The 25,186-nt window shown below is 46.8% G+C and overlaps 1 protein-coding gene across 1 annotated transcript in view; it reads right to left on the reverse strand.

The window, feature by feature from the left end:
- Positions 1 to 25,186, reverse strand: part of NDUFV2 (NADH:ubiquinone oxidoreductase core subunit V2) — a 359,438-nt gene that overhangs the window by 104,635 nt on the left and 229,617 nt on the right. The window contains exon 6 of the mRNA XM_069613395.1: positions 23,887 to 23,996. Within this exon, the coding sequence (XP_069469496.1) occupies positions 23,887 to 23,996 (110 nt within the window). The remainder of the gene's footprint in view (positions 1 to 23,886; positions 23,997 to 25,186) is intronic.

Below are 25,186 nucleotides of genomic sequence, written 5' to 3' on the forward strand. Positions count from 1 at the left end.
AGGATGCACTGTTCCCCCGTGTTGAGTGAGCAAATTGGTCTGGCAAGGGAGTTTGATGGGATCGCACATCGCCAGTTTGCACAGATGTGGGTACCATGGCTGTCTTGCCCACATAGGAGCAACTAGGATGAGTGTCACCTGTTCCCTATGAATCTTGTTCACTACCTTGTTCATGAGAGGAGTGGGTAGAAAAGCGTAAGCAAACCTCCCTGACCAGTTCATCCATAGGGTGTTACCCCTGGAGCCTGGTTGTGGGAACCTTGATGCGTAATGTAGGCATTGGGCATTTTCGCTTGTAGCAAACAAATCTAGCGTGGTGTAACCCCATAGAGAGAAGAGATGTCTACAACCTGTGTCTAGTTGCCATTCGTGTATCTCTGGTAGACGGATCGCTGCTTAGAGAGTCTGCTAATGTATTGAGTTCCCCTGGAATGTGGCGAGGATAGGAATATCTTCTGTGAGTGCCCATTTCCAAATTTGCGGAGCCAGTTTGGACAGATTTAGAGAAAGTGTGCCCCCCTGTTTGTTGATGTAGAACATCGCTGTTGTGCTGTTGGTGAGGACTTGTACCAACTGATTTGTTAGCTGTATTTCGAATGCATGAAGGGCTTTGAATACAAGCAGTAGTTCTAACAGGTTGATGTGTTCCTGTGATGTGGCATGAGTCCACAGACCCTGAGCCATGTGATGAAGGTGATGAGCCCCCCCCACCCGGCAAGCAATGCATCTGTCGTAATTATTGCTTGTACCTCTGGCTTGTGGAAGGGTTTGCCCCTTAACAGCTTCTCCCTTGTCCACCAGTGAAGGTTTTGTAGTAGTGTTGGCGAAATGACCACCAGATCGTCCCATAGTCATGCAGACATTTTGTGGCTTGACATTTGTTTGCAGGGCGCAAGTCCAGTATTGGGCGCATTGTTAGATCTTACTTTGGCACAAGGAAGTAGGTTGAATAAATACCTTTGTTTACCTGCTTGGCTGGGACGACCTCTATGGCGAACTTTAGGAGCAGTGTTGTGATCTCCTTGAGAAGAATGCGTTCTTCCTTCAAGTGTCTCTTTTGGCGCGGCGGATGGTTCCGGGGTAGCTGAATTAGCTCCCCACAGTGCCCACCCGCTACGGTGGATATCACCCATTTATCGGAGGCGATCCCCTCCCATGCTTGGGTGAAGTTGGAAATGCGCCCTCCTACTGGAGAGGCATGAGAGGCCACCTTAAGCGGGTTGTCAATGTTTTGGAGGATTTCCTCCACCTCTAGAAGTGGAGGACCTCCCTCGGCCGCGAGATCGTTGCTGTCCCCTTGGGTAAAACTGGGAGGCCTGGCCTTGATGATTGTTACCCCAGGATGACCTTTATCCTGAACCCCTGTGGGAATTTTGTCCACTAAAGCGATGAAAATTACCATTCCCTCTTTGCCCTGAGGGTTTATCAGTTCTAAGGACTTCAGTGCAAATTACTCGTCCTTTGCAGACTTACGAGCGTCCTCGACTGCCTTTCCAAAGAGGACGTTGGGTTCAACAGGCATATTTAACAGCGTTTCTTGCGTCTCCTGTTTAAAACCGGATTGGCGAAGCCAAGCATGACGTTTAATTATCTAAGCAGATTCCACAAGCCTCAGAAATTATATATATGGGATACATTACTCACCGTAATCTTATTTCTGATGCTTGTATCTGCTTAGATTCACATGCTGTGCATAGGCCGACATCTAGCGGAAGCTGCGGAGTACTAGTTTGTTTTTCGAAACTCGAAAATGGGCGTCGACACAGGGCGTGCCAGTAATACTATCCCTAGTGTGACGTCCACTGTACCCATGATCCCTCACGCGTCCAGGACCCTCAGATTGTATTTTTTCGGACATGAGGTAGTATGGGGAGTAGTGTGAGTACAGATTATCCAAGCAGATAGATAGAAAGAAAGATAAGACTACCAGCATCCATGCGCATTCTCTCAGAGGGGAGGAAGGGTGGGTCACATGTGAATCTAAGCAGATACAAGCATCAGAAATACGATTACGATGAGTAATGTATCCCTTCTAAGGCTTGTGGAATCTGCTTACATCACATGCTGTGCATAGATTAGCGAGCAGTGTTAGAAGAGGGAGGTGGGATGTGAGAAGGGTCATGAGCAAATAAATGTCTTAGAACCGCTTGTCCCACTTGGGTATCTGTCTTGGAATGAGTGTCAATGCAGTAGTGCTGAGTAAAAGTGTGAATAGAGCTCCAAGTAGCTGCTTTGCAAATGGTGTCAAGGGGTACATTTGCAATGAAAGCCAGAGTAGCGCCAATACCTCTTGTAGAGTGGGCTCTTGGCGTGAAAGGCAGAGTTTTTTCAGAAAGGGAGTAACACAGCTGGATACAATTCATAATCCACTTAGAGATGGTATCTTTAGAGATGCAATCTCCCTCTCTGCTGTCACGCTCACCTGATTCCCACGGAGGCGCAGGTCTGGCTTCGAGTGCTGATGCTTCTTCAATGGTGAAGCGCAGGACTCTGATGATGGACAGGAAGGGCCCCTCTACTCTGGCTTTTCTGGCTCGCAGGAATATTCCCCTGTGCGTGAAAAGGGAGTATTACCTACTGACGGAATAATGCTCAAGCCTCCCACTCCCTTCCAACCCTCCTCGATACCCTTCCACGATTCCCCGTGAAGTCTCACCTTAGGGTCTGGAAGTATGAGTTCTCCATCCTGCTTCTGATGCAGGGGCGCGTTGAAACCCAGTTACTTCACTGGATTGAGGTTTGATGGGAGTTCAAAATAAGCTTAACTATTCAGGTGAGGCGCTGTAAGAGTTCTGTTGCAAGTTCAAAAGTTCAAGCTTAATAATAATGTTCATTGTCTTATTGCAGCAAGTGCTAATGCTTATGTCTTTTTCCCCCTAGGGGCCGGGGTTCGGAATGACGGAGATATGGCGCCGACCCGAAGTGTAAGTTCTCGATGAGCGTTCAGGTAATGTCTTTGCATTCGCTCATTCAATGTCTTTGTCTTTTTTCCCCATTGGGGCCGGGGTCCGGAATGCCAGGAAGTGACCCAAAATGAAATGGGAATGACCCAACAGGTAAGTCTTAGAAGGAAACTGAGCTTTTCCTATTTCCCTTCCTTCTCTCACCTTGTTTTCTTGTCTTTTCTCTCTAGGCTCTGGGAAGTGGGTGCGGATCCGGATGATCGCTGCTGAAGATGGAGGCGCCCAGGAAAGGTGGGTGAAATGCAGCGCTGCAGCGATCGAAGCGAAATGCATTTAAAATGATGTCTTCCCTTTCAGGGTCGTCGGTGTGATGTCCCCGTGATGCAGCTTTAGCAGGTAAGGCCTTCTTTCTCCCCAATTCTCTCTTATCTCCCTTTGCAGGCGACCCAGGATGCTGACAGGCGTGGCTGAAGTCCAGATGCAGGAGCTGACACGGTGAGCGTCCAGCTGCGAGGAGCAGAACAACGCGAAGCGTGAGTTGCTGATCGGGCGTGGTTTAAATAGCTTTGGAAGAAGTTCCAGGCATGTATCCTTCCACCGATCAGGTATGTATCCTTCCCCGACCACACCCAGGTGAAAAGTACTCCCACAGGTAAAGTAGTTCCATTCAGGCCTCTAGAGGGCCTGCATGTAGCAGCATGGTCTGCATCAGGTAAGTGCACATTAAAACACATGAACACATGTCTAGCTTTATGAGCCTGGCGCCTAAGGCGCCAGGACAGGGGTCCAACATGAGCCTGGCGCCTAAGGCGCCAGGACTGTGTCCAAAGGGCCCCAGCTTGGGCCCGCTGGCACTTCCCTGGGGGGAATGATGCCTACCTCTGGGGTTGCTGGGTCGGACCTGGCTCCTTGGAGGTAGGCATCATGACAGTACTCCCCCTCAAGGCCCCTCCCAAGGTTGTTCCCTCTGGGGGTTTCGGCTTGTTCGGAAATCTCTGGTGGAACCTTTGTATTAATCGAGGTGCGTGAACATGGTTACTAGGCTCCCACGATCTCTCCTGGAGGTCCATATCCCTTCCAGTCAACAAGATAGAAGAGTTTTGACTTTAACACCTTGGAGTCTAAAATGTCTTTAACTTCGAATTCTAATTCCCCTTCAATTTGAACTGGGTCTGGAGGCTTGGACAGTCGGGTCCCTGGTTGTACTGGCTTCAAAAGTGATGCATGAAAAACTGGATGAATACTCATGTTAGACGGTAAATCCAGTTTAAAGGCCACGGGATTGATTATAGCCTTGATGGGATAAGGTCCTATGAATCTGGGATTGAAGGTTCACGGGCCCTTGACGGGTAAATGTTTCGTTGCTAGCCATACCTGGTCTCCTACTTGGTAAGGAGGAGTTTTACTTCGGTGCAAATCAGCATTTTCTTTATACTTTTTCTTGGCTTGCTGTAAATGAGTTGCAGCTTCTTTGAAGGCTCGGGTTATTGTGGAATGCAGATTTACTGCAGGCATTTCCAGGGTCAGAGGTGGATCTAGGTCAGAGGTCCGAGGATGGTGACCATACAAAGTATAAAAAGGAGTTTGTCCGGTTCCAGAATGCACTGAATTGTTGTATGCATATTCTGCGATCCAAAGGATGTCTTTCCAATTTAACTCGGATTGGTGTAACATGCACCAAAGATATTGCTCGAGAGTCTGATTGGTTCTCTCGGTTTGTCCGTCGGTCTGGGGGTGGTGGCTGCTGGATAACCGCACATCTATTTGTGCTAGTTGGCAACATTTCTTCCAAAAATGGGAGATAAATTGACTTCCACGATCCGAGACTAATATGGAAGGAAAACCATGTATGCAAACTATATTCTCCAGAAATTCCTTGGCCAAGGTGGAAGCTGAAGGCAAACCTTTTAAAGGAATAAAGTGGGCCATTTTGGAGAATAGATCCACAATTACAAGGATAGTGTTGTAACCAGCACAAGGAGGCAGGTCAGTTATAAAGTCCATTGACAAGGTGTGCCATGGGGCCGGTGGAATATCCAAGGGTTGAAGTAGGCCGGCTGGCCTTTTCTTTTGACCCTTGTTTTGGGCACAAATTCCGCAAGACAATACAAAAGACTATGTCTTTTCTCCAAGAAGGCCACCAGAAGTGGCGTTTGATTTTTTCCTCTGTTTTAGCGATACCAGGGTGTCCTTCCATTAATGATTCATGATGATGGGCAATAACAAGTTCTTGCAATTCTTTACTTGGCAGAAACAACCGCTCCTGGAAGTAGGGTAAATCATCCTTAACGGTGTAATGAGGACCCCTTTGACTCCATTCCAGTAAGGCTGAAGTCTAGAAGTTGTTTTACTTGCGTTTGGATGTCCTCAATAGTTTGCAATGAAGTTAGGCCTAAGATTCTTTGTTCAGGTATGATTGGCACAGGTTCTAAACTCGAATTGGGTTCTTCCATGCCAATCCGGGATAAGGCGTCTGCTTTACCATTCTTGCAGCCAGGGCGATAGGTAATTACGAAATCAAATTCCGCAAAGAATAGAGCCCATCGGAGTTGTCGTGAAGATTGAGCTTTGGCCGTCTTTAAATATTGTAAATTTCTGTGGTCCGTAATTACGGTGATGGTGTGTCTTGCCCCGAGAAGGTAGTGACGCCAAGCCTTGAAAGCAGATTTAATAGCCAGTAACTCCTTGTCGGTAATTGCGTACTTGATTTCAGGAGGAGAAAATTTCCTGGACCAAAAGGCCACAGGGTGTAGTTGGTTAGTTTCTGGGTCTCTTTGCGACAGGACAGCTCCCATGGCCGAACTGGATGCGTCGGTTTCCACAATGTAAGGGAGATCTGGGTGCGGGTGCTTCAATACAGGTGCAGAGGTGAATTTGGTTTTCAGGTCCTGAAAGGCTTGTTCGGCCTCAAGAGTCCATTCAAAGCGTTTGTTTTTCTTTAGGAGAGCTGTGATGGGTTGGACTGTTCGGGAAAATTCCGGAATGAATCTTCGATAGAAATTGGCGAAGCCGAGCATGCTCTGAACTCCCTTCACCGAGCTAGGAGATGGCCATTTGAGGATGGCGTCCACCTTTCGTGAGTCCATTCGGACTCCTTGAGGTGTCAGGATGAATCCGAGAAACTCAACTTCTGTGGTATGAAAAACGCATTTTTCGAGCTTTGCAAATAGTCTGTGCTGGCGCAATTTCTCAAGAACTGCCCTAACATGTTTTCTGTGATCGGATTCTGAAGAAGAGTACACCAGGATGTCGCCAATATAAACAATGACACAGACAGACATGGACAAGTTCCCGAAGAACATCATTCATAAAGTACTGAAAGGCGGCAAGTGCATTGCACAAACCGAAGGGCATCACCTGATATTCGAAGAGCCCAAATTTGGTGCGGAATGCAGTCTTCCATTCGTCGCCTTCTTTTATACGCACCAGGTGATAAGCTCCTTGGAAATCTAACTTGGTGTACACACAAGCGTCTTTCACCTGGTCGATAAGCTCAGGGATCAGGGGCAGAGGATAACGATTCTTAATCGTTATTTGATTTAGGGCGCAATAGTCTATACATGTTCTAAGGTCGCCCTCTTTTTTCGGCACGAAGAACAGAGCTGAGGAGACAGGAGACTTGGACGGGCGAATAAAACCATTGGCTAGGTACTGATCTAAATACTGACGCAAATGCAGGTTCTCAGGTTCCGTAAGAGCATAAATCCTACTACAAGGTAGTTGAGCATTGGGTACCAGATCGATTTGGCAATCATAAGACCGATGGGGAGGTAACGTGTTAGCCTGTTCCTTCTGAAAAACGTCTTGGTATTCTGACGGTAGCTGTACAGGGATAGAAGTTGCTGAGGCTAGACCCATAACTGGATTTTTTGGATAACAAGTTGGTTCACAATCAGAAAAACTTATCTTCTTTGCTCGCCAGTCGATTCTGGGATTATGTGTTTCTAACCAAGGAATTCCAAGAATTACTTGAAATTGTGGGGCCTTGATCACATCAAACACGATTGCTTCCCGATGTCCATCCTGACCCACCATTGTCATTTCAACAGTGGAATGCGTTACAGGCCCTGAGGCTATTTCGGTTCCATCTACTGTAGTAATGACATCTTGGGTTACTTTCGGGCGGAGAGGGAGCTTAATCCTGGAAGCCAATTCACTGTCTATGTAGTTTCCAATAGCTCCACTGTCGATGTATGCTTTTACAGCATGCAACTGCTGAGGCTGTTTTGGGTCCACGAGCACCATTGGCATGACAAAATGCGAGGTCAAAGAGTTTGTTTTCAAGCTCGGCAAGCGGACCCCTACGCTTGTCGGGCTAGGTCGTTTCCCGAATCAGGTGTCAATAAATCGTTATCAGTGGCTCCAAACACCTTCTTAGGTGGTTTAACCGGACAATTTCCTAAGAAAGTGACCGGATATCCCGCAATACAGACAAAGTTGCATTTGCCGCCTTCTCTCTCGTTCCTTCTGCGTTAATGGTCCTTTAACACCGCCGATTTGCATAGGTTCGGATATGTCGGTACTGTTGGAGTTAGCGTGGGTTTTGATCGGTATTCGGGTTTCGTACTTGAACCAATCTGCTTTTCTATTTTGAAGTCTGTGATCAAGTTGAACCACCAAGTCTATGTAGTCTGCGCAGACCTGGGGTGGATCTACTATCTGAGCTAGAACATCCTTAAGCTCTCCGCGCAGGCCTCGATGAAACAATGTGATCCTTTTGTTTTCTGGCCATCCAGTTTCCACAACCAGTCTATTAAAGGTGGCAACGTAGGACAGGAGATCCTGATTACCTTGTCGTAAGGAGAGCAGTTCGTTATCAAGGGCCTGTCCTTGAGAGTGTCGAGCAAACAATCTTTCCATGCTGGCCTGGAAGCCCTGAAAATCCTGGAGAATGGGATCATCCTGATTTACCAATGGAATAGACCAATCGGCAGCACTGCCACTGAGGTAAGATAGTATAAAGGCTACCTTGGTCTGGTCGTTAGGGAAGGCCCCGGGTCTGCATAGAAAGTGTAAACGACATTGGTTCATAAAGACGGCATATTTCTTGGGATCCCCCGCAAAACGTTCAGGCAGGGCCAAAGGCATGTGTCCAGGTAGATTGATTTGTACCGGGTTATTCAAACCCATTGATGTGGAAGTACCTCCGGAATTAGGTAAAGGAGTGTGCCCTGCCTGGGCCTGCAATAACCTTTTGGCCAGGTCATCAGTTCTTTCCTTGGATAGGATCAGTTCTCTTTTGAGAGCGTTGGTCTCCTGGCGGGCTGAGTGCACTTCTGCCCGTAATTCCCCAAAAAGCTGGGCCAGCTGATCTGTCTCGGAAGTCTCCATAGCGCCCGGGTGGGAAATTGTGGGTAGGCTTCGCGTTCTGTCACGCTCACCTGATTCCCACGGAGGCACAGGTCTGGCTTCGAGTGCTGATGCTTCTTCAATGGTGAAGCGCAGGACTCTGATGATGGACAGGAAGGGCCCCTCTACTCTGGCTTTTCTGGCTCGCAGGAATATTCCCCTGTGCGTGAAAAGGGAGTATTACCTACTGACGGAATGATGCTCAAGCCTCCCACTCCCTTCCATCCCTCCTCGATACCCTTCCACGATTCCCCGTGAAGTCTCACCTTAGGGTCTGGAAGGATGAGTTCTCCATCCTGCTTCTGATGCAGGGGCGCGTTGAAACCCAGTTACTTCACTGGATTGAGGTTTGATGGAAGTTCAAAATAAGCTTGACTATTCAGGTGAGGCGCTGTAAGAGTTCTGTTGGAAGTTCAAAAGTTCAAGCTTAATAATAATGTTCATTGTCTTATTGCAGCAAGCGCTAATGCTTATGTCTTTTTCCCCTTAGGGGCCGGGGTTCGGAATGACGGAGATATGGCGCCGACCCGAAGTGTAAGTTCTCGATGAGCGTTCAGGTAATGTCTTTGCATTCGCTCATTCAATGTCTTTGTCTTTTTTCCCCATTGGGGCCGGGGTCCGGAATGCCAGGAAGCGGCAGGACCCGAAATGAAATGGGAATGACCCAACAGGTAAGTCTTAGAAGGAAACTGAGCTTTTCCTATTTCCCTTCCTTCTCTCACCTTGTTTTCTTGTCTTTTCTCTCTAGGCTCTGGGAAGTGGGTGCGGATCCGGATGATCGCTGCTGAAGATGGAGGCGCCCAGGAAAGGTGGGTGAAATGCAGCGCTGCAGCGATCGAAGCGAAATGCATTTAAAATGATGTCTTCCCTTTCAGGGTCGTCGGTGTGATGTCCCCGTGATGCAGCTTTAGCAGGTAAGGCCTTCTTTCTCCCCAATTCTCTCTTATCTCCCTTTGCAGGCGACCCAGGATGCTGACAGGCGTGGCTGAAGTCCAGATGCAGGAGCTGACACGGTGAGCGTCCAGCTGCGAGGAGCAGAACAACGCGAAGCGTGAGTTGCTGATCGGGCGTGGTTTAAATAGCTTTGGAAGAAGTTCCAGGCATGTATCCTTACACCGATCAGGTATGTATCCTTCTCCGACCACACCCAGGTGGAAAGTAGTCCCACAGGTAAAGTAGTTCCATTCAGGCCTCAAGAGGGCATGGATGTAGCAGCATGGTCTGCATCAGGTAAGTGCACATTAAAACACTTGAACACATGTCTAGCTTTATGATCCTGGCGCCTAAGGCGCCAGGACAGGGGTCCAACAGGAGCCTGGCGCCTAAGGTGCCAGGACTGTGTCCAAAGGGCCCCAGCTTGGGCCCGCTGGCACTACCCTGGGGGGAATGATGCCTGCCTCTGGGGTTGCTGGGTTGGACCTGGCTCCTTGGAGGTAGGCATCATGACATCTGCCTGTAGCTACGGAGACAAACATTTGGTCTGTTTTCCTTAGCGGCCTGGTCTTGTCTACATATTATAGGACCGCCTTACGCTCATCTAGGGTGTGTAGTTTCACCTCAGCAGAGCTTTGGGGTTCTTGGAAGAATGTTGGAAGCTCAATGGACTGGTTAACGTGGAATTTAGAAATAAACTTAGGTGAAAACCTAGGGTGTGTTCGTAAAACCAGTTTATCTTTATGTACAGTAAAGAAAGGATCCTGCACTGACAGAGCCTAAATTTCACTGACCCTTCTTATCGATGTAATGGCTACTAAGAAGGCAGTTTTATATGCCAGTTCTTTGAGACAGCTTTTATGCATGGGCTCGAATGGGGGGCCCATGAGTTTAGCCAGAATCACATTAAGGTCCCTTCCTGGTGGTGGGTTAGAAATTGGAGGGTGGAGTCTCTTTACCCCTTCCGTGAAGGCTTTAACCACTGGTACCCTGTTATGGGAGGTGGTGTATGCGGACAGAGCTGCCAGGTGTACCTTTAGTGAATTAAATACCAACCCTGCATCCAGCAGGTGGAGCATGTAGGTGACAATAGTGTAAGGAGTGCTATCAACTGGGTTGATTTGTTTATTCTGGCACCAGATAACAAATCATTTCCATTTGTCAAAATAACAGTGCCTAGTGTTAGGCTTCCAGGATTCCTTTAGGATGTCCATGCACCTCTGTGGTAAGTTGAGGTGTCCAAACTCTATGACTTCAGGAGCCATGCTGCCAAGTTCATTGAGCTGGGTTGAGAATGCACTGTTTGACCCTGGTGCTGGGATAGTAGGTTGTACCAGCACGGGAGTCTGATGGGTTCGTATGATGCTAGCCAGCGCAGGTGTGGGAACCACAATAGTCTCGGCCACATGGGAGCAACTAGGATGAGCGTCATCGATTCTCTGTGCATCTTGTTGACCACCTTCCTCATTAGAGGAGTTGGTGGAAAAGCGTAAGCAAACCTCCCTGACCAGTTGGTCCACAGGGCGTTTGGATGCGAAGTCTGGGCATTGTCTGTTTTCGCTTGTGGCGAATAGGTCTATAGTGTGGAAACCCCACTGTGAGAAGATGTCTTCTACGACTTCTCTGTGTAGAGACCACTAGTGTTCTTTTGGGAGAGGATCTCTGCTCAAGGCGTCTGCTAGTGAATTGAGATCCCCTGGAACATGTTGAGATGACAGGTAAATGTTCCGTCTGAGTGCCCATATCCACATTTTCTGGGCAAGCTTGGACAGATTTGGCGAACAAGTCCCTCCCTGCTTGTTTAGGTAGAACATCGCTGTCATGCTGTCTGTTAAGATCTGCACTGACCGGTTCAACAGGTGGGGCTCGAAGCGCTCTGAATACTGCCAGAAGCTCTAGCAGACTGATATGATTCTTGGCCACTGTGTGAGACCAGACCCTGAGCTGTGTGGTGAAGGAGGTGTGCTCCCCACCCTGACGGGGATGCATCTGTAGTGACTACAGCCTGTACTTCTGGATCGTAAAAAGGGTTTCCCCGTTGACAGGTTTTCTCTTGTCCACCAGTGAAGACTTTGTACCAGTGTTGGCGAAACGACCACTAGATCGTCCCACTGATCACTTGCCTGAGACCACCGTTTCGCCAACCATTCTTGCATGGGACGCATGCGCAGGCGTGCGTTTGGGACCAGGTAAATACATGACGCCATCATGCCTAACAAACGCATCGCTTTGCGCACCGTTCTCTGGCGACCGGGCAGATATAGAGGAATTTGCAGTAGTAGATTCCGAATTCTTTCCTCCGATGGAAAGGCCAACTCCTCTTGAGTGTTTAGTACAGCTCCTAGGAACTGTTTGGAGGTGCTTGGCACCAGGCTTGATTTTTTCTCGTTTATGGAGAAACCCAATTCTAAGAGGAGGTCGATCGTTCTCTGAATGTTTGAACTGCAAATTACTGGGGTCTCCCCCGTGATGAGCCAGTCGTCCAGGTAAGGGTACACTGGGATTGCCTCCCTGCGTAGGTGTGCCGCCACCACCGCCAGAACCTTGGTGCATACCCTTGGAGCCGAGGCTATACTGAAGGGCAGCACCTTGAACTGGTAGTGCCGACCGTCCACCTTGAAGCGCAAGAATCTTCTGTGCGCTGGGAACATGGAAATATGAAAATAGGCATCTTTCATGTCCAATGTTGCCATGTAATCCCCCTTTTTTAGGAGGGGGATTACCTCTTGGAGAGTAGTCATGCAAAACGTTTGGGGCTTAACATACTTGCTTGCAGGGCGCAAGTCTAAAACTGGGCGCATTGTCAGACCTTTTTTTGGCACAAGGAAGTAAGTTGAATAAATACCCTTGTTTACCTATTTGACTGGGACGAGTTTGATTGCGTCCTTTTCTAGAAGACTGACATCCCCTCGTGGAGGATCTTCTGGTGGTCCAAGGAATGTACTTTTTGTCGTGGGGGGTGGTTTCGGGGACACTCAAGCAGTTCTATGCAGTATCCTGCGGACACTGTGGAAAGCACCCATCTGTCTGATGTGATCCCTTCCCAAGCTTGAGTGAAGTTCGTAATGCGTCGCCCTACTGGAGATGCGTGGGAAGGGATCCTGATCTCGGCGTCACTGTTTTGCGGGAGGAGTGCCGCCTCTGCTGGGGCTGCCTCTTCCCTTACCACGGCCCCTCTTGTTTCCCCTGTTGTAACTCTGGGTAGACTGCTGGTTGTTACCCCATGATGTACCCTGCCCCCGAGAGTAGTTGGAGCCTCTTTGTGAATTTTGGCCGCATGGGCGACAAAAATTGCCATACCCTCTTTGATTAGGGGTTTGTTGGTCAACTGTCCCAGGGATTTCAGATTTTACTCATCTTTGGCATTTTTTAATGCGTCCTCTACCGCCTTGCCAAGCAATAGATTAAGCTCCACCGGTATGTCGATTAAGGATGCTTGTGTCTCGGGTTTAAACCCTGACTGTCTTAACCAAGCATGCCTCTTAATGACAGTGCTCTCTGCTATTAGCCTGCCGGCGTTATCCGCAGCATAAAAGGTTGCCTTAACGATGCAACCTGTGCCAACTGGCCCTTTAAAGGTTCCGGTGCAGAGTCGATAAGTGCAGCAACTTGCTCCCACTGGTGGCAGTTGTAACTAGCCAACGGGGTGGTGGAGTTGGCAATCCTTGCCTGGTAGGCGCAAGTGGAGGCTACCTTCCTTCCCAACCCGTAGATCTTTTTGCTCTCCTTGTCGGGGGGAGCCTCAGACGAAGATCGGGGTGTTCCCGCCCTCTTCTGGGTATTAGTCACTACCAGGTAGTCAGGTTTCAGTTGCCCCTTTATGTAAAGCAGGTCCGATTGGGCTGTCCTGAACAATTTTTTCGATTCTGGGGTTTACCGCCCTGGTGAGGTTAGGATTGAGAAGGGAAGGATCAATTCTCCTTTGTATAGACTTGAGAATAGGGATGGCCTGGGCAATGGGTTTCTTTTCTCCTACTAGTTGCTCGTCAAAGTCCCTCTCCTCCTGTGCTCCCTGAGTGTCTATGCGGAAGTGTTCTGCCGCTCTAGACAAAACCTCATTTAGGAGAGGTTGGTTATTGATTGGTGAGTCGGTAACCTGAGGTTCTTTGCCTACTGGGGAGTCTATTCTGTAGACTTCTGGGTCATCTTCCTCCTCCTCCTCCTCCTCCTCCTCTTGGTCCTCGTCATCCCCATAGTATTCCACCCCAGTTTGGTCGTCCAATGTTACCAATTCTGGATCCTCGTATTATATTTATTTATTTTAATTTTTGTAACGCGCCATCAGGGCGCACACAGAACAAAACAATGACGAACACAACAGGCATGAAGACAGAAGGATAGAAGAATCAGATTATTCCAAGTTGAACTAGTGAGTCTTTATAGGACGTTTGAACACAGTATAGCTTTGGATCTGCCGTATCCTTGCTGGAAGTGTGTTCCAAAGAAGGGGACCCTGAGCATCAAGGGTAGTACCTCCAAATTTGGCTGTCCTGAATTTAGGATGTTTGAGAATGATCGCAGAGAAAGAGCGAAGGTTCCTCACATTGGGTTTGGTGCTAATGCAGGATGACAGATAGATGGGGCTGCTTAGACTGAGGCATTTGTGGGTCGTGGTAAGCATCTTGTGTTATGCGGTGTTTGACTGGAAGCCAGTGGAGTTTTTTCCTGAAGGTGGAAATGTGTGTGCGACGAGACTGATTGAAAATGTTACGCACGGCATTATTCTGCGCCACTTGTAGAGATCGGATATTAGAGACCGAGGTGCCCGGTAAGAGACTGTAACAATATTCCAATCTTGAATTAACCAGGGCAGTGGACAAAAGAGCACAGTTCTCTTCTGAGATGAATGGTCGAATATATCTTATTCTCTTGTTTATAAGACCACAGCTGGATTTAATGCTGGAAACATGAGATTTCATGGAGAGTTTTTCATCAAGAACTACTCCTAATGTCTTAACTTTCTTTTGAACGATAATGGCGTTATTGGCTATGTGGAAACTGTCGTAGTTAGAATCAAGTTTCGCTCGAGTGTTTTTAGATGCCACGATAAGGAGTTTGGTCTTTTTATCGTTCAAGGCAAGAGAATTGCAGGCCATCCAATCTTGTATGGCTTTGTATATTTTGTTGATGGTTTCCGTGTCACTGCTATATGAGCCACTCAGCTGTATAACAACCTGAGTATCATCGGCGTAATTTGTATATTGTACTCCTAATTTGTTCAGGAGATCAAGAAGGGGCCGGATGTAAAGATTGAAGAGCAGCGGCGACAGACAGGAGCCCTGAGGAACTCCACAAGTCTGCAAGATTGGAGAAGATTGATTATCACCGATGCAAACCCTTACCATTCTGGGACCCAGAAAGGAAGCAATCCATTTGGATGCAATAGCAGAGCAGTTGGTGACCTCTCCGAGCCTTGACACCAGTAAGCTGTGATCAACCAGGTCAAAGGCTGCGGAGAGGTCCAATAGCATGAGCAAAGCAGCTTGGTTTTTATTAGCTATGCTGGCAAGTGTAGATTTGAGATCCAACATAGCTGTCTCAGTCCCGTGACAAGCTCTGTATCCCGACTGACGGGTACCCAAGATGTTGTGTTTTTCAACATGGGCCTGTAGCTGTAAGTAGGCAAGTTTGTCAAGTATCTTGAGCACATAGGGCACATTGGTTATGGGCCTGTAGTTGTCATTGCTGGCTGGATCAAGGTTTTCCTTTTTCAATAGAGGAGTGATTCATGCCGACAGCAGTGGATCCTCACTATACTGAGTGTATGGCTGTACGTAGAAAGGGTCAGAAGACCGAGTTTGCGTTGGTGCCTCAACTCGAGGTTTCTTACCAGGGGGTTGCGTGTCCCTAGACCCTGATGGAGTAGCCCCGTCAGGGGTGCAGGAGAGGGAGTGATCTGGGTTCTTAGCACAGAAGTCTGCTAGGGATGACATTCTAGACATAACTGTCTATATCCTCACTGGACCATTCTTTGGAGCTGGGGATTACCCTTTCCTGGGAGGGTTTTCCTGCTGTGGCCTGACTGGACCTATGGGCTTGTGCAGGGGTCTTGGCTAGCTGTATATCAGAATACTTAGCACTGTCTTTATATAGCAGAGGTGTTGAAGAAGGCTGAGATGTTTTCCCCCATCCCCATGAGTGGAAGAGTGCTTCCCTGGCGTTTTCACCTTCTCAGAGATTTTTGACGTCTGGCGCCGAGATTCAGGGGTAGAGTCTCTTTCCTTAGAGTGAGGACGTTGGGCTCCGGGAGCAGATGTCGAGCGGTCTGCCGACGCCGACTCCTGGAGTGCGGCCTGGGGATGGAGGTTGGCTTCGTCTTCCGACGATCGTACCTCCATAACTTTGGTGAGTGAGGCACTTTTGGCAACAGTGGATGGTTGCCTTTTGTCATGTGGCGATCTTGACCGAGAACGCCCAGAGGACACCGATTAGGTGGACCGTTTGTGTGCCTCTTTCCGAGAACTCGACCCGCGCGTCGAGTCTCGGTTGGACTTCGAGTCTTTAGTGGAAGTGATGTGGGTAGCGCTCGCGTCGCCGGGTGTGTTCCCATAGCTGCCCTGCCGGACAACCTTCCGAGGTCGGGGACTTGCGCTTGGCTGTCTTTCGATGCCACGTTGCCCTCACCGTCCGATAGTACGGCGTCACTGCCATCACTGAAGGTGCCCTCCGCTTCCATGGCCTCTCGTTGCCTGGCGTGGTGGGCCCAACGTTTGGTCGAACGGTCCTTTAGAGTCTTAGCCTTGAAGCGGCTACACGCTCTGCAGTTCGTCTCGGGGTGGTCCCTCGGCAAGCAGAGGTTACAGGTGGCCGTCTGTCAACCCAAGGGTACTTGCGGTTGCACTTGCGGCAAAATTGGAAAGGGGTACCCACCATACACGCACCATGTGGCAGTGGGCTAGGGTGTGTAGGAATATAAATATATGTGAGTGTAGAGTGTGTACCACCCCCCACTCTCCCTACTTCAAGGGCCGAGGCCAGAGGCCTTCCAAGGCCAGGGCCGAGGCCAGAGGCCTTCTGAGGCCCAATGTCCGTCATGCAGCTCTCGACGGTTGTTTTCTTCTCCGGGCCGGCGTCGAGCTCCGAAATTCGGTGACTCAACGTGGGAATGGAAGAAACGGGGAAATGTTATACTATTTGCAAAATTATGGCTAAAAGCCAGGGAACTCCGCAGAATGCTTCCGACAAGTATGGCGGAAAAAAACAATCTGAGGGTCCTAGACACGTGAAGAATCATGGGTACAGTGGACGTCACACTAGGGATAGTATTACTGGCACGCCCTGTGTCGACGCCCATTTTCGAGTTTCAAAAAACAAATACTCTGCAGCTTCCACTAGATGTCGGCCTATGCACAGCATGTGATCTAAGCAGATTCCACAAGCCTCAGAAATATATATACATATACACAATGTCGGGCTGTTCAACTGTGATAGAAAGTTAACAGCCCCCAGCGCTGAAAAACAACCGACGCACACATGGGGAAGGGTTACAAAAAGCACAACAAAAAGCTGTACGTTTATTAAATCATAAATATTAACAGACCAAACATCTCAGGACTGCTATTTAAAATCCTGGCAAGTACATGAATTATATCCGCAGGCAGCAAAAAAAAAAAAAAAAAAAAAAAAAAAAAAATGAATATCGCCACGCGTTACACCTGCGACTCGGGCTTCTTCAGGCTGTAATATATGTTTTTTGTTTGCGTAGTTTAAATAAAGTTGTGGATATCTTAACTTCCTGTTCACCCAGTAATCATGTGATACTGCTCAAGCTCTGGGATCACAATGGTCTTACAGGTCGGCCATCTCAGACTAGTGTCTGATCCCTTAGAAACATATTCGTTTTACCTAATGTCAGAATATAACATCTCTAACTAGTAATAGAAATGATGTTCAAGAATTCTTGAACAACTTTGGTGAACAATCAGTCGATATCCATCGGTAATACAATTCTTATTAGCAAAAAGGAGGCAAGTGCCTCAAACTTCAGTCGCTAGAAAATGGGTCTCTGGATAGACGACTGTCAGTTCCACAGTCCATTGCCACTAAACTGCTTGCATGAGTATGCCCGAGCATTTAAGTACAGCAGCAGGCAAAGACGACAATATCAAGACAAATAAAGTGCTAGTACATAATCAATAAAATCTTAGTACGTCAAGCATAGGTGACATTCAGATATAGCAGCAATTGAGCAAAAACAAAAAATCAAATTTCAATCATAAATACAATGTGACTACATGGATAAATCAATAGCACATGTGGATAATATTAAGAACACATGAAATAAGAGGGAGAAGGGAGTCTACAAAACCTTCGTGCCTAGTATAGGGGCCTTCATTAAGAGCTCCCCATAAAATGGTTCAATTATGCAAGCGCAAAAAACGAGCAGGATGTAAACAATAACTATGAAGCAAATAAATGCAGTACATGAGTAAACTAGTGCAAACACGACAGTGCAAAATTTTTAAAGATGTAAACAAACAGAGCTGACAAGTGCTCCATGTATATAACGTGCTAAAGAGCGAGTGCAAAGCTGCATTAAGAATAAACACCATTCAAACATCAACGAATATAAAATATTTTTTAATTTTAATAGCTTTTATTTTTTTTAAGAAACAATGATAATATGTGTTCGCAAGTTACAGACAACTAGAGGAACTAATTGTTAAAGATAAACATAGAATAACCATAATAATATGTGAAGTTAATAATGCTTAAAACATTAAACAGTATGTATTATTTTACAAAGTTTTTACAAAGTTCTTCGAGCATAGGTTATGGAAGCAGTAGAAGATGAAACATGACTTATTATACCCAGTCTGCAACGAAGATAAATTAGGGGGAATTGGAAAAAAAAGAAATATGGGGAAACAAACAGGTAGACAAACAGCGAACATACACAAAACAAATGGGAGTAGAGTAAGGGGGAAGGTGGGTATAATGTATTTGTTCAAACTGTTATTGTAGTTATAATAATAGTATATGACAAGCATATGGATGAGATTAAAGGCAAATATCCGATATATTCAAAATGGGTATGTTGGTAATATAAAATATTCTTAAATTTGATTTAGCCTGTATATATATATGCGATTGGAAAAACTTCAGCAAAGGGACAGTTAAGGTGATCAGATTTAACACAACAAAACACTTTTCAGTGGTTGTGGGAAGTGACTATCTTAACTCTGGGCACCCCCCACCCCTGTTGACGATTCCTAGGATCTAATGATGTGTTATTATATATTGTGCTTACGCCAAAGTGCTTTAAAATATCACCCAATCGTAGTTGGTACTCATTTATCAACCTCGGACGGATGAAATGCTCAGTTGGCCTGGCCGGAATTCGAACCTGCGACCTGCAGCTCTCACAGATTGCAGCTGCAAGCGCTCAACTCACTGAGCTATCTTGTCGGTCTCTAATTTTGTTTGTTATTGTCAATCACATCTGTTATGTATGTGCTCACGGGCTTTGCAACGAGGGTACAGGGAGAAGCAGAGTTAAGATAAGATAATCAACACTTAACATTTGCTGAATTTCAAGGGTTTTGTTGCATTAAATTGGAGCACCTTACCTGTCCCTTAAGTAAGGTTTGTAAACGATTTTCAGGGATTTTGCTGTACCATAGTTTATTCAAGGGCCACTAGCCATGGCCTTCAGCCGTGGCCACGATACATGTTCCACCTGTAGGTTTCTTTGGGGCCCACTAGCCACAGCCTTTTTCCCTGGCCAGTGAGCATGCCCTTTGGTCATGCCCACTGTATATTCTAATACACCACTGTATATTCTAATACACTAGGTTTCTTTGAAGCCCGCTCGTCATGGCCTTTGGCCATGGCATTTGGCTGCGGCACATTTTGCACCGCTAGGTTCCTTTGGGGCCCGCTAACCAGGACCACTGGTACAAAGACCCATTTCCCCTTGCCTAGTAGATGTAGTAGTAGTTTGTCATTTATATAGCGCCTTTATCCCATTAGTATGCCCTTGAGTGACTGAAGTCCAAGATATGGGCAAATTGTAGGAAGGGAATTAAAAATGTGTGTGCGCGCACATGTGGTCTAAATAGGGATGTGATCACAACAGATGTCACCCCGCCCCCCATTTATTTATTTTTTCCTCTCAGTTTTCATTCCCCATGTGCCTCTTTCCTTTTCCCCAAGCCCCCCGCCCCATCCCCCTGACTCACCTTAGCTGATTTCTACCTCCCGGGCCCCCTCCCATCACTCCCTTTCTCTCTCTGCTTCACGCGACACATTTTCGTTGCCTAATGCATCTTGCGTTACTACCGCAGTAATCTCACAAGATTTCCCCAATAATGCAAAAATGTGCGAACTGTAATTGGCTCCCCAGACCATCTCCAACTCCCCGTGATGTCCTCTCCCCCCCCACCCCCACCTATAGCCTGATGGGATTTCAACCTCCCTCTCCCCCTCCCCCCCCCCCATCCCCATCTCCAAATAGCTTTTTTGGCAATTTTTGTTTTCCCGTTGCCCTGATATTACCACAGTAATCGCTCGCATCGAGCAGAATTTTTTTTTTAAAAGGCAGAATTTCATTTCTGAAAAGCCTGTCTGCTGCAAAGCATCATGGGAGATATAGCTATACATTTTTGGGAGGGGGGCACCCTCTTCCCTGTCAAATATTTTAAAAACTACTGGACGGAATAACCACAAACCTGTCCCGGAAACGCTTCGTGCCGAAGTGTTTTGCTATTTGGCCCAATTCCCTCCACCAGTTTGAGCTTCGGCTTGATAAAATTTGACTTTCACTGGGAAAATGAATGGAAGCCGAAAAAAGCGTTTTTTTGCTTTATTTTCTCCTCTGCACACCACCCCCTCACTTTCAAACCTTGCAAAGGTTTGTTCACCATCTTTGTCCCTCAAAGTAGCTTAATTCCTGCTGATAACTTACTTTCGCCTTCTCCATTTCTACTACCACATACTTTTGAGATTTCACCCAACCTCTTTTGGATATTGTCACAAATATTTTAGTCCAGCCTCTTCCTCTTCCACAACCACCACCACCTCCCAATATTCCTCTCCTGTGTTCACCACAATGCCCACTCCTACTTGGAATACCAGTCACAAACCTACTTCAGCTCCTCCAAATCTCATTCCTTCTCCTTGTGTTTTCAGACCTCCTCCTCAAATTTTTCTCACACCTCTAGTTCTTCAGATCTCGTCCCTACGCTCGTTTTCCAAAACACCCCCTATCCCCCCGAATGTAACTACCACCCTCCTCAAGGGGTTTCCTTCCAGCCTCCTCTGCAACTGCTCTTTCACCAATCTACACCACAGAATAACTTTCACCCTAAAGCCTCAAAATAACGTGTACTCTCCTCCTAAAGATGTTTATCGCCAATTACCTAACTCTCTGCTTTAAAAGCTCCTCTCCATTCGAGTCCTTCCCTTCTTCAAACTCCCTTTACTCTCGAAACAACCTCTTTGTTCCTACCACTTCCAAACGATTATCCATAGTTCCTGGCCAGGGATTCCTGTGCAGCATGGATTTAGAATTAGGGAGGACCTGTGGGTAGTTGGTTGTAATGGGTTCCGCTGGGAGCGACGAGCGGTAGGTAGGTTGTACTAAACTAATATGTGCATTCCGTCATCTTGTATGCAACAAGCACTTCCGGAGAGAAGCTGGCTTTCCTCCTATCTGCCTCTGCTGTGTTCGGGTCTTGGAATAGGTATTCCTGTGTGTGGGAAGTTTTTAGCATACACAAGCGTGAAGGGGTGGCTGTAAAACTGCTGCTGTTTCACTGCCAGTCTATGGTCTGGGTGTTCGGCAGAGAAGTGATTGCATGGATCTTTGATCTACAGGCCGCTGAGCTTGCCTGGCATCCTGGTGTGGATTTGCAGAACGGGTCAAGCTCTGAGTTCTATTTTGGATGTTCACGCGACAGGGGCTTTCCAAGCTCGTCACACTAAAATGTTTGTTTTGTGGCCGCACTGCAGCATTGTTGAGTGGCCGCGTAGGAAAATAGAGTTTGTGTGGCACGTCTAGAGGAGGCACTGTGGCCCTTTTGAAGGTGATTTCAGAAAGCCTGGAATGGCCTCCACGAGTCGCGTGGGAAGAAATGATAGGAGGCTTGGCCATTGTGAGCTTTCAGTTCCAGGATCGACAGGAGCAGAGTTATTTGTAATTCTGCTTCATATAGGGGATGGCAGCCAGCGCTATAACCTTGAAAGAACAACTACATTGGAGCTGGTAGTCAGCCTCTTACCTCTGCACCCTTGAGCTGGATCTCTAAAGGGTACTATGTTCTTAACTTCTATGAGATGGTCTTCACTAGCACAGTCATCTGCTTCATGGTGGATACTAAGTGGGGGTGACCCGGGGATCCCCCGACTCCTTCAAGTCCATCCTCCTCTGTCTTGGCAAAGTATCAGGACCCTATAGTCCGATAATTGGAACGATACACTGCAAACACAACCCCAGGACCTGGACAAATGACAGAACTGAGTGGATCTAGCGATTCTGAGGACTCTAGGGGTGGTCCCTCAGAAAACTGGTATAAGGGGCGGGCGCTTGCATGCCCTTTGCCGCCGCTCCCCCACCATAGAAATATTATGGTGTAACTTCCACTCCATAACTGTCACGCACCACTCCCCCCAGTATGCCATAGTGCTGTGTGATTGGAAAAGTTGCCCTAAAATTGCTTCATTCAGAGATTTTCTTTTTGTAAATCATTCCCCCTCTTCTTTGAGCTTCCTAGTACTACTGCTAGACTGACTAGGATTTATTTTTCTATTGAGTTTGAAGGTGAGTGAGACTATCTCAATAACCTCCTGCATTAATTTCTTTTTGGGCGACACTGAAGCTTTTTGGGCTTCCAGTGTAGGGTAACATCTTCCCGTGTTCAGAGAACCATGTTTTTGCATGGCAGAACCCCCACCCCATTACTGTCTTTACACAAGGTTAAATCTCCATTTCCACAAGAAATGTGTCAGGGAAATCTAACAGTTCCCATTGAGCCTCAAAGTCATGGTCTATCTGTCCTCTGATATTTCCTTTGGCATCCCTTGCGGAATTGATGGGCAAATATATAGGAGAAGTTTGAAAGTCTTGAGTTGTGTCCGTTTTCCTTTTGCCCCCAGGAGTGTTCAGATTAAGGTTTTCTTTTGGTCTACGGAGCGGTCGTGCCAGTCGACTAACCGATCGACTGGGTACCAAGTGATTTTCACTGTTTGCACTTTCAATGAAGAAGTGACTTTTGTTGCCGATGTAGACTTGTTCGCAGGGAGATTGGTTGGGGACTTAACTGTCCCAGATTTCGTCGACGAGCGCACCGTGGACTTGTGAGTTTTTGTGGATGGCAAGGCATGTTTTGTAGGGCCAGTGCTCATGGAAGATGTTGATGAACAAGAAGTGCTTTGTTGAAAACTGCTGATGAGCCATGAGGTCTATGTTTAAACATGTGACAGTGGTGCGTCAACTAGATGCGACCCTAACTGTGTGCGCCCATGGACCATGCTGACTTTGAATAATCGTGTGCCTTCATTGTTATGGCTAGTGCAGTCTTTGATGAGTCGTGAGCTTTTTTTGCGAACAAGCCAATGGCTCCTAGGGAGGGTTGTATGTTGAACCTGTCGAAATTGGATTAGGTTAGTATCTTTCACCCTCCCCCCTCCTTTGGAGGGCCTCTCCTGAACGTTATTGCTCATAAGCTCCAGATATCTTTTCCTTGTGCTCAGGTAGAGCTCTACTCCGAGAGGATTCTGCCTCTGAGGCAGGGTATTTTCCTTGATTCAGCCAGCAGGCTAGTCTCCTGTGCACCTCCAAGGGTTTCAGCACTAAAGCTCCGGCATCTCTCAGTCCTCCATTATGTGGTGTGGATGGAGACCATAGATGCATTCCTTGCGCTTGTCTCGTTCAAACACACTATTAAGGCCACATGAAGCACAAGTCCTGCTGAGGGATTCTTTTATTTTTTGTCTCTACCCCGGTCATGTTGCCGAGTTAGAGGTGGGAATAAAGGTGACAAAAATACTTTCCCACAGCTGCCCAAATGTTTCACCAGAGAGACTGATCTGAAGAAATATTTTGTTCTGTTTTCCTAATCCCTTCAAGAGATGCTGAAGAAACGTCAGAGAACGTGAAGGACTCCCATCAGCAAGACGTGCAGTTAGAACCTGAACATTGCCTCTGGGGGCGAAGCAGAGCGCTCTACGTTCCTTCAGCCGAGGAGAAATTGGGTTTAACATGGTGGTTAAAAGGAAAGGTAGCGGCAGATTCCTAGCCCGATGATGGGGAATATTCAAAGCATGTGAATCTATGAAATGTTGAACAAATCTGTAATCCTGATTTCATGTGCACCTTTCAGAATACCGCAAGTGGGTACCCGGATCCTCCTGCTTGCTATGATGGCACACATTTGATTTAATGGCATTTCCCAACGCTTTTTGTTGGGGTTGCCAGTCTGCACATGGGGGCCGGGGATGGAGTGAGGACATTGGGATTCTCTGTGCACTGTCTTCCGGGCTTGCATTATGGAGCAGGTGGTGCCCCAGGCTCAAACCTCCGTCATCCTCCGCAATATCACACAAGGCAATGGCAAACAAGTCAATTGTAGACAGAGGGTGCTGAACCTAAAATACCATAAACCTTCACACTGCAAAAACCATTCTTTTATTGCAATATACAAAAATAACTGTTCAAATGTCAGATTCTCAATAGGAAACAAAGTAAATAAAAAATACTTACATAATAGTTATCATTGATTTGCACCATTGGCGCATTTACGCAGGCCCCCAAACATTCAACTTCTATCAAACTGAACAGTTTGTCAGATGTTGTTTCTCCTACTTTTATGCCTACAAATGGAAACAGAGGTGCATAAGGACTCAATGTGAAAATGTGTGCGCAACAGAGTATATATGCGTATATATATCAATTTCACTTTGCCTAGAAGAAGAAACTGCTATTCTTTTAAAACCTTTAGTACACCACCCACTTTTTGGGAGAAAAGCTGTTTTACCAAGAGGGCTGGACTGCTACCTGCTGGTCTGGATCAGAAGCAAAGTAGTATTACATACATTAAGATGTTATTTTTTTATTGACACATTAGTTTATAAAAAGTTTTGTTTAAAACATCCTTCACTCTATAACCATCACATTTTTTATGAACTCTTTTACTCTGCCTTCCACCCTCATTGCTACTCATCCTTTCACAGTATCATGTCCATATAATCGACAACCACACATGTTATTTTTATGTTAACTGAAATAGCATAGCTCCACCATTCTTCCATGTCACCATTCAATGGTGCAAAACTTCCAAGATGCAAAGTTCTCTGGTTAATACTTTCTGTACAGTCAATTAATAGATGTTTTATGGATTCAATGGCGACCTTGCAGAAACAACAAATTATCTTTCACGTCCTATCCACATCATCTCTTGTTTTTAACGCATTTAAATCGAAATCTTAGAAATTGATTGCGGTGATGACGTGATGCGCAGCGTCGAAGATACTTAGGTTGAACATGTAACTTGTTCTCGCTAGCTCCTAGTAGCAGTGACGAGTGGAGCTTTGCTCGCGTCTCTAAATTAAATTATCCAATTCCAGATTTCCCATCTCTTCTTTGCTCACTGCATGTACCCTTCCTACACTGCCACATTTATCTTCACACTTCAACATCCCAAGATTAGGCAGCCACCTTCATTGTATCACGACTGGTTCCAGCTGCAATCACCATCCTCATTAACTTCCCCTACCCGTCATGTCCTCTCACTCCCTTTTTACTTGCTGTTGCATGCTTCCATCACTTCCTTGACTCCACCACTCTTCACACACGTCTATCCTCACCACTGGCATTCTGTTAGTGAGATCTTTGCACAGCCCTAAATAGGTGAGGGCTGTGTATCCACCGGATCAAAAGGGAAAAACACTCTAAAGTGGTAGCTGTAGTTGAACAGTAAGGCGCAACTCAAGAGTGAGAGGAGAGCTGGTAGTGAAGTACAATTAGTCTACATAGTTAACCAAAGAAAACGCCTAAAAATGGT

This window comes from Ambystoma mexicanum, chromosome 5p (genome assembly GCF_040938575.1).
Source record: "Ambystoma mexicanum isolate Mex_15411 chromosome 5p, UKY_AmexF1_1, whole genome shotgun sequence".
In the NCBI taxonomy this organism is placed as follows: domain Eukaryota; kingdom Metazoa; phylum Chordata; class Amphibia; order Caudata; family Ambystomatidae; genus Ambystoma; species Ambystoma mexicanum.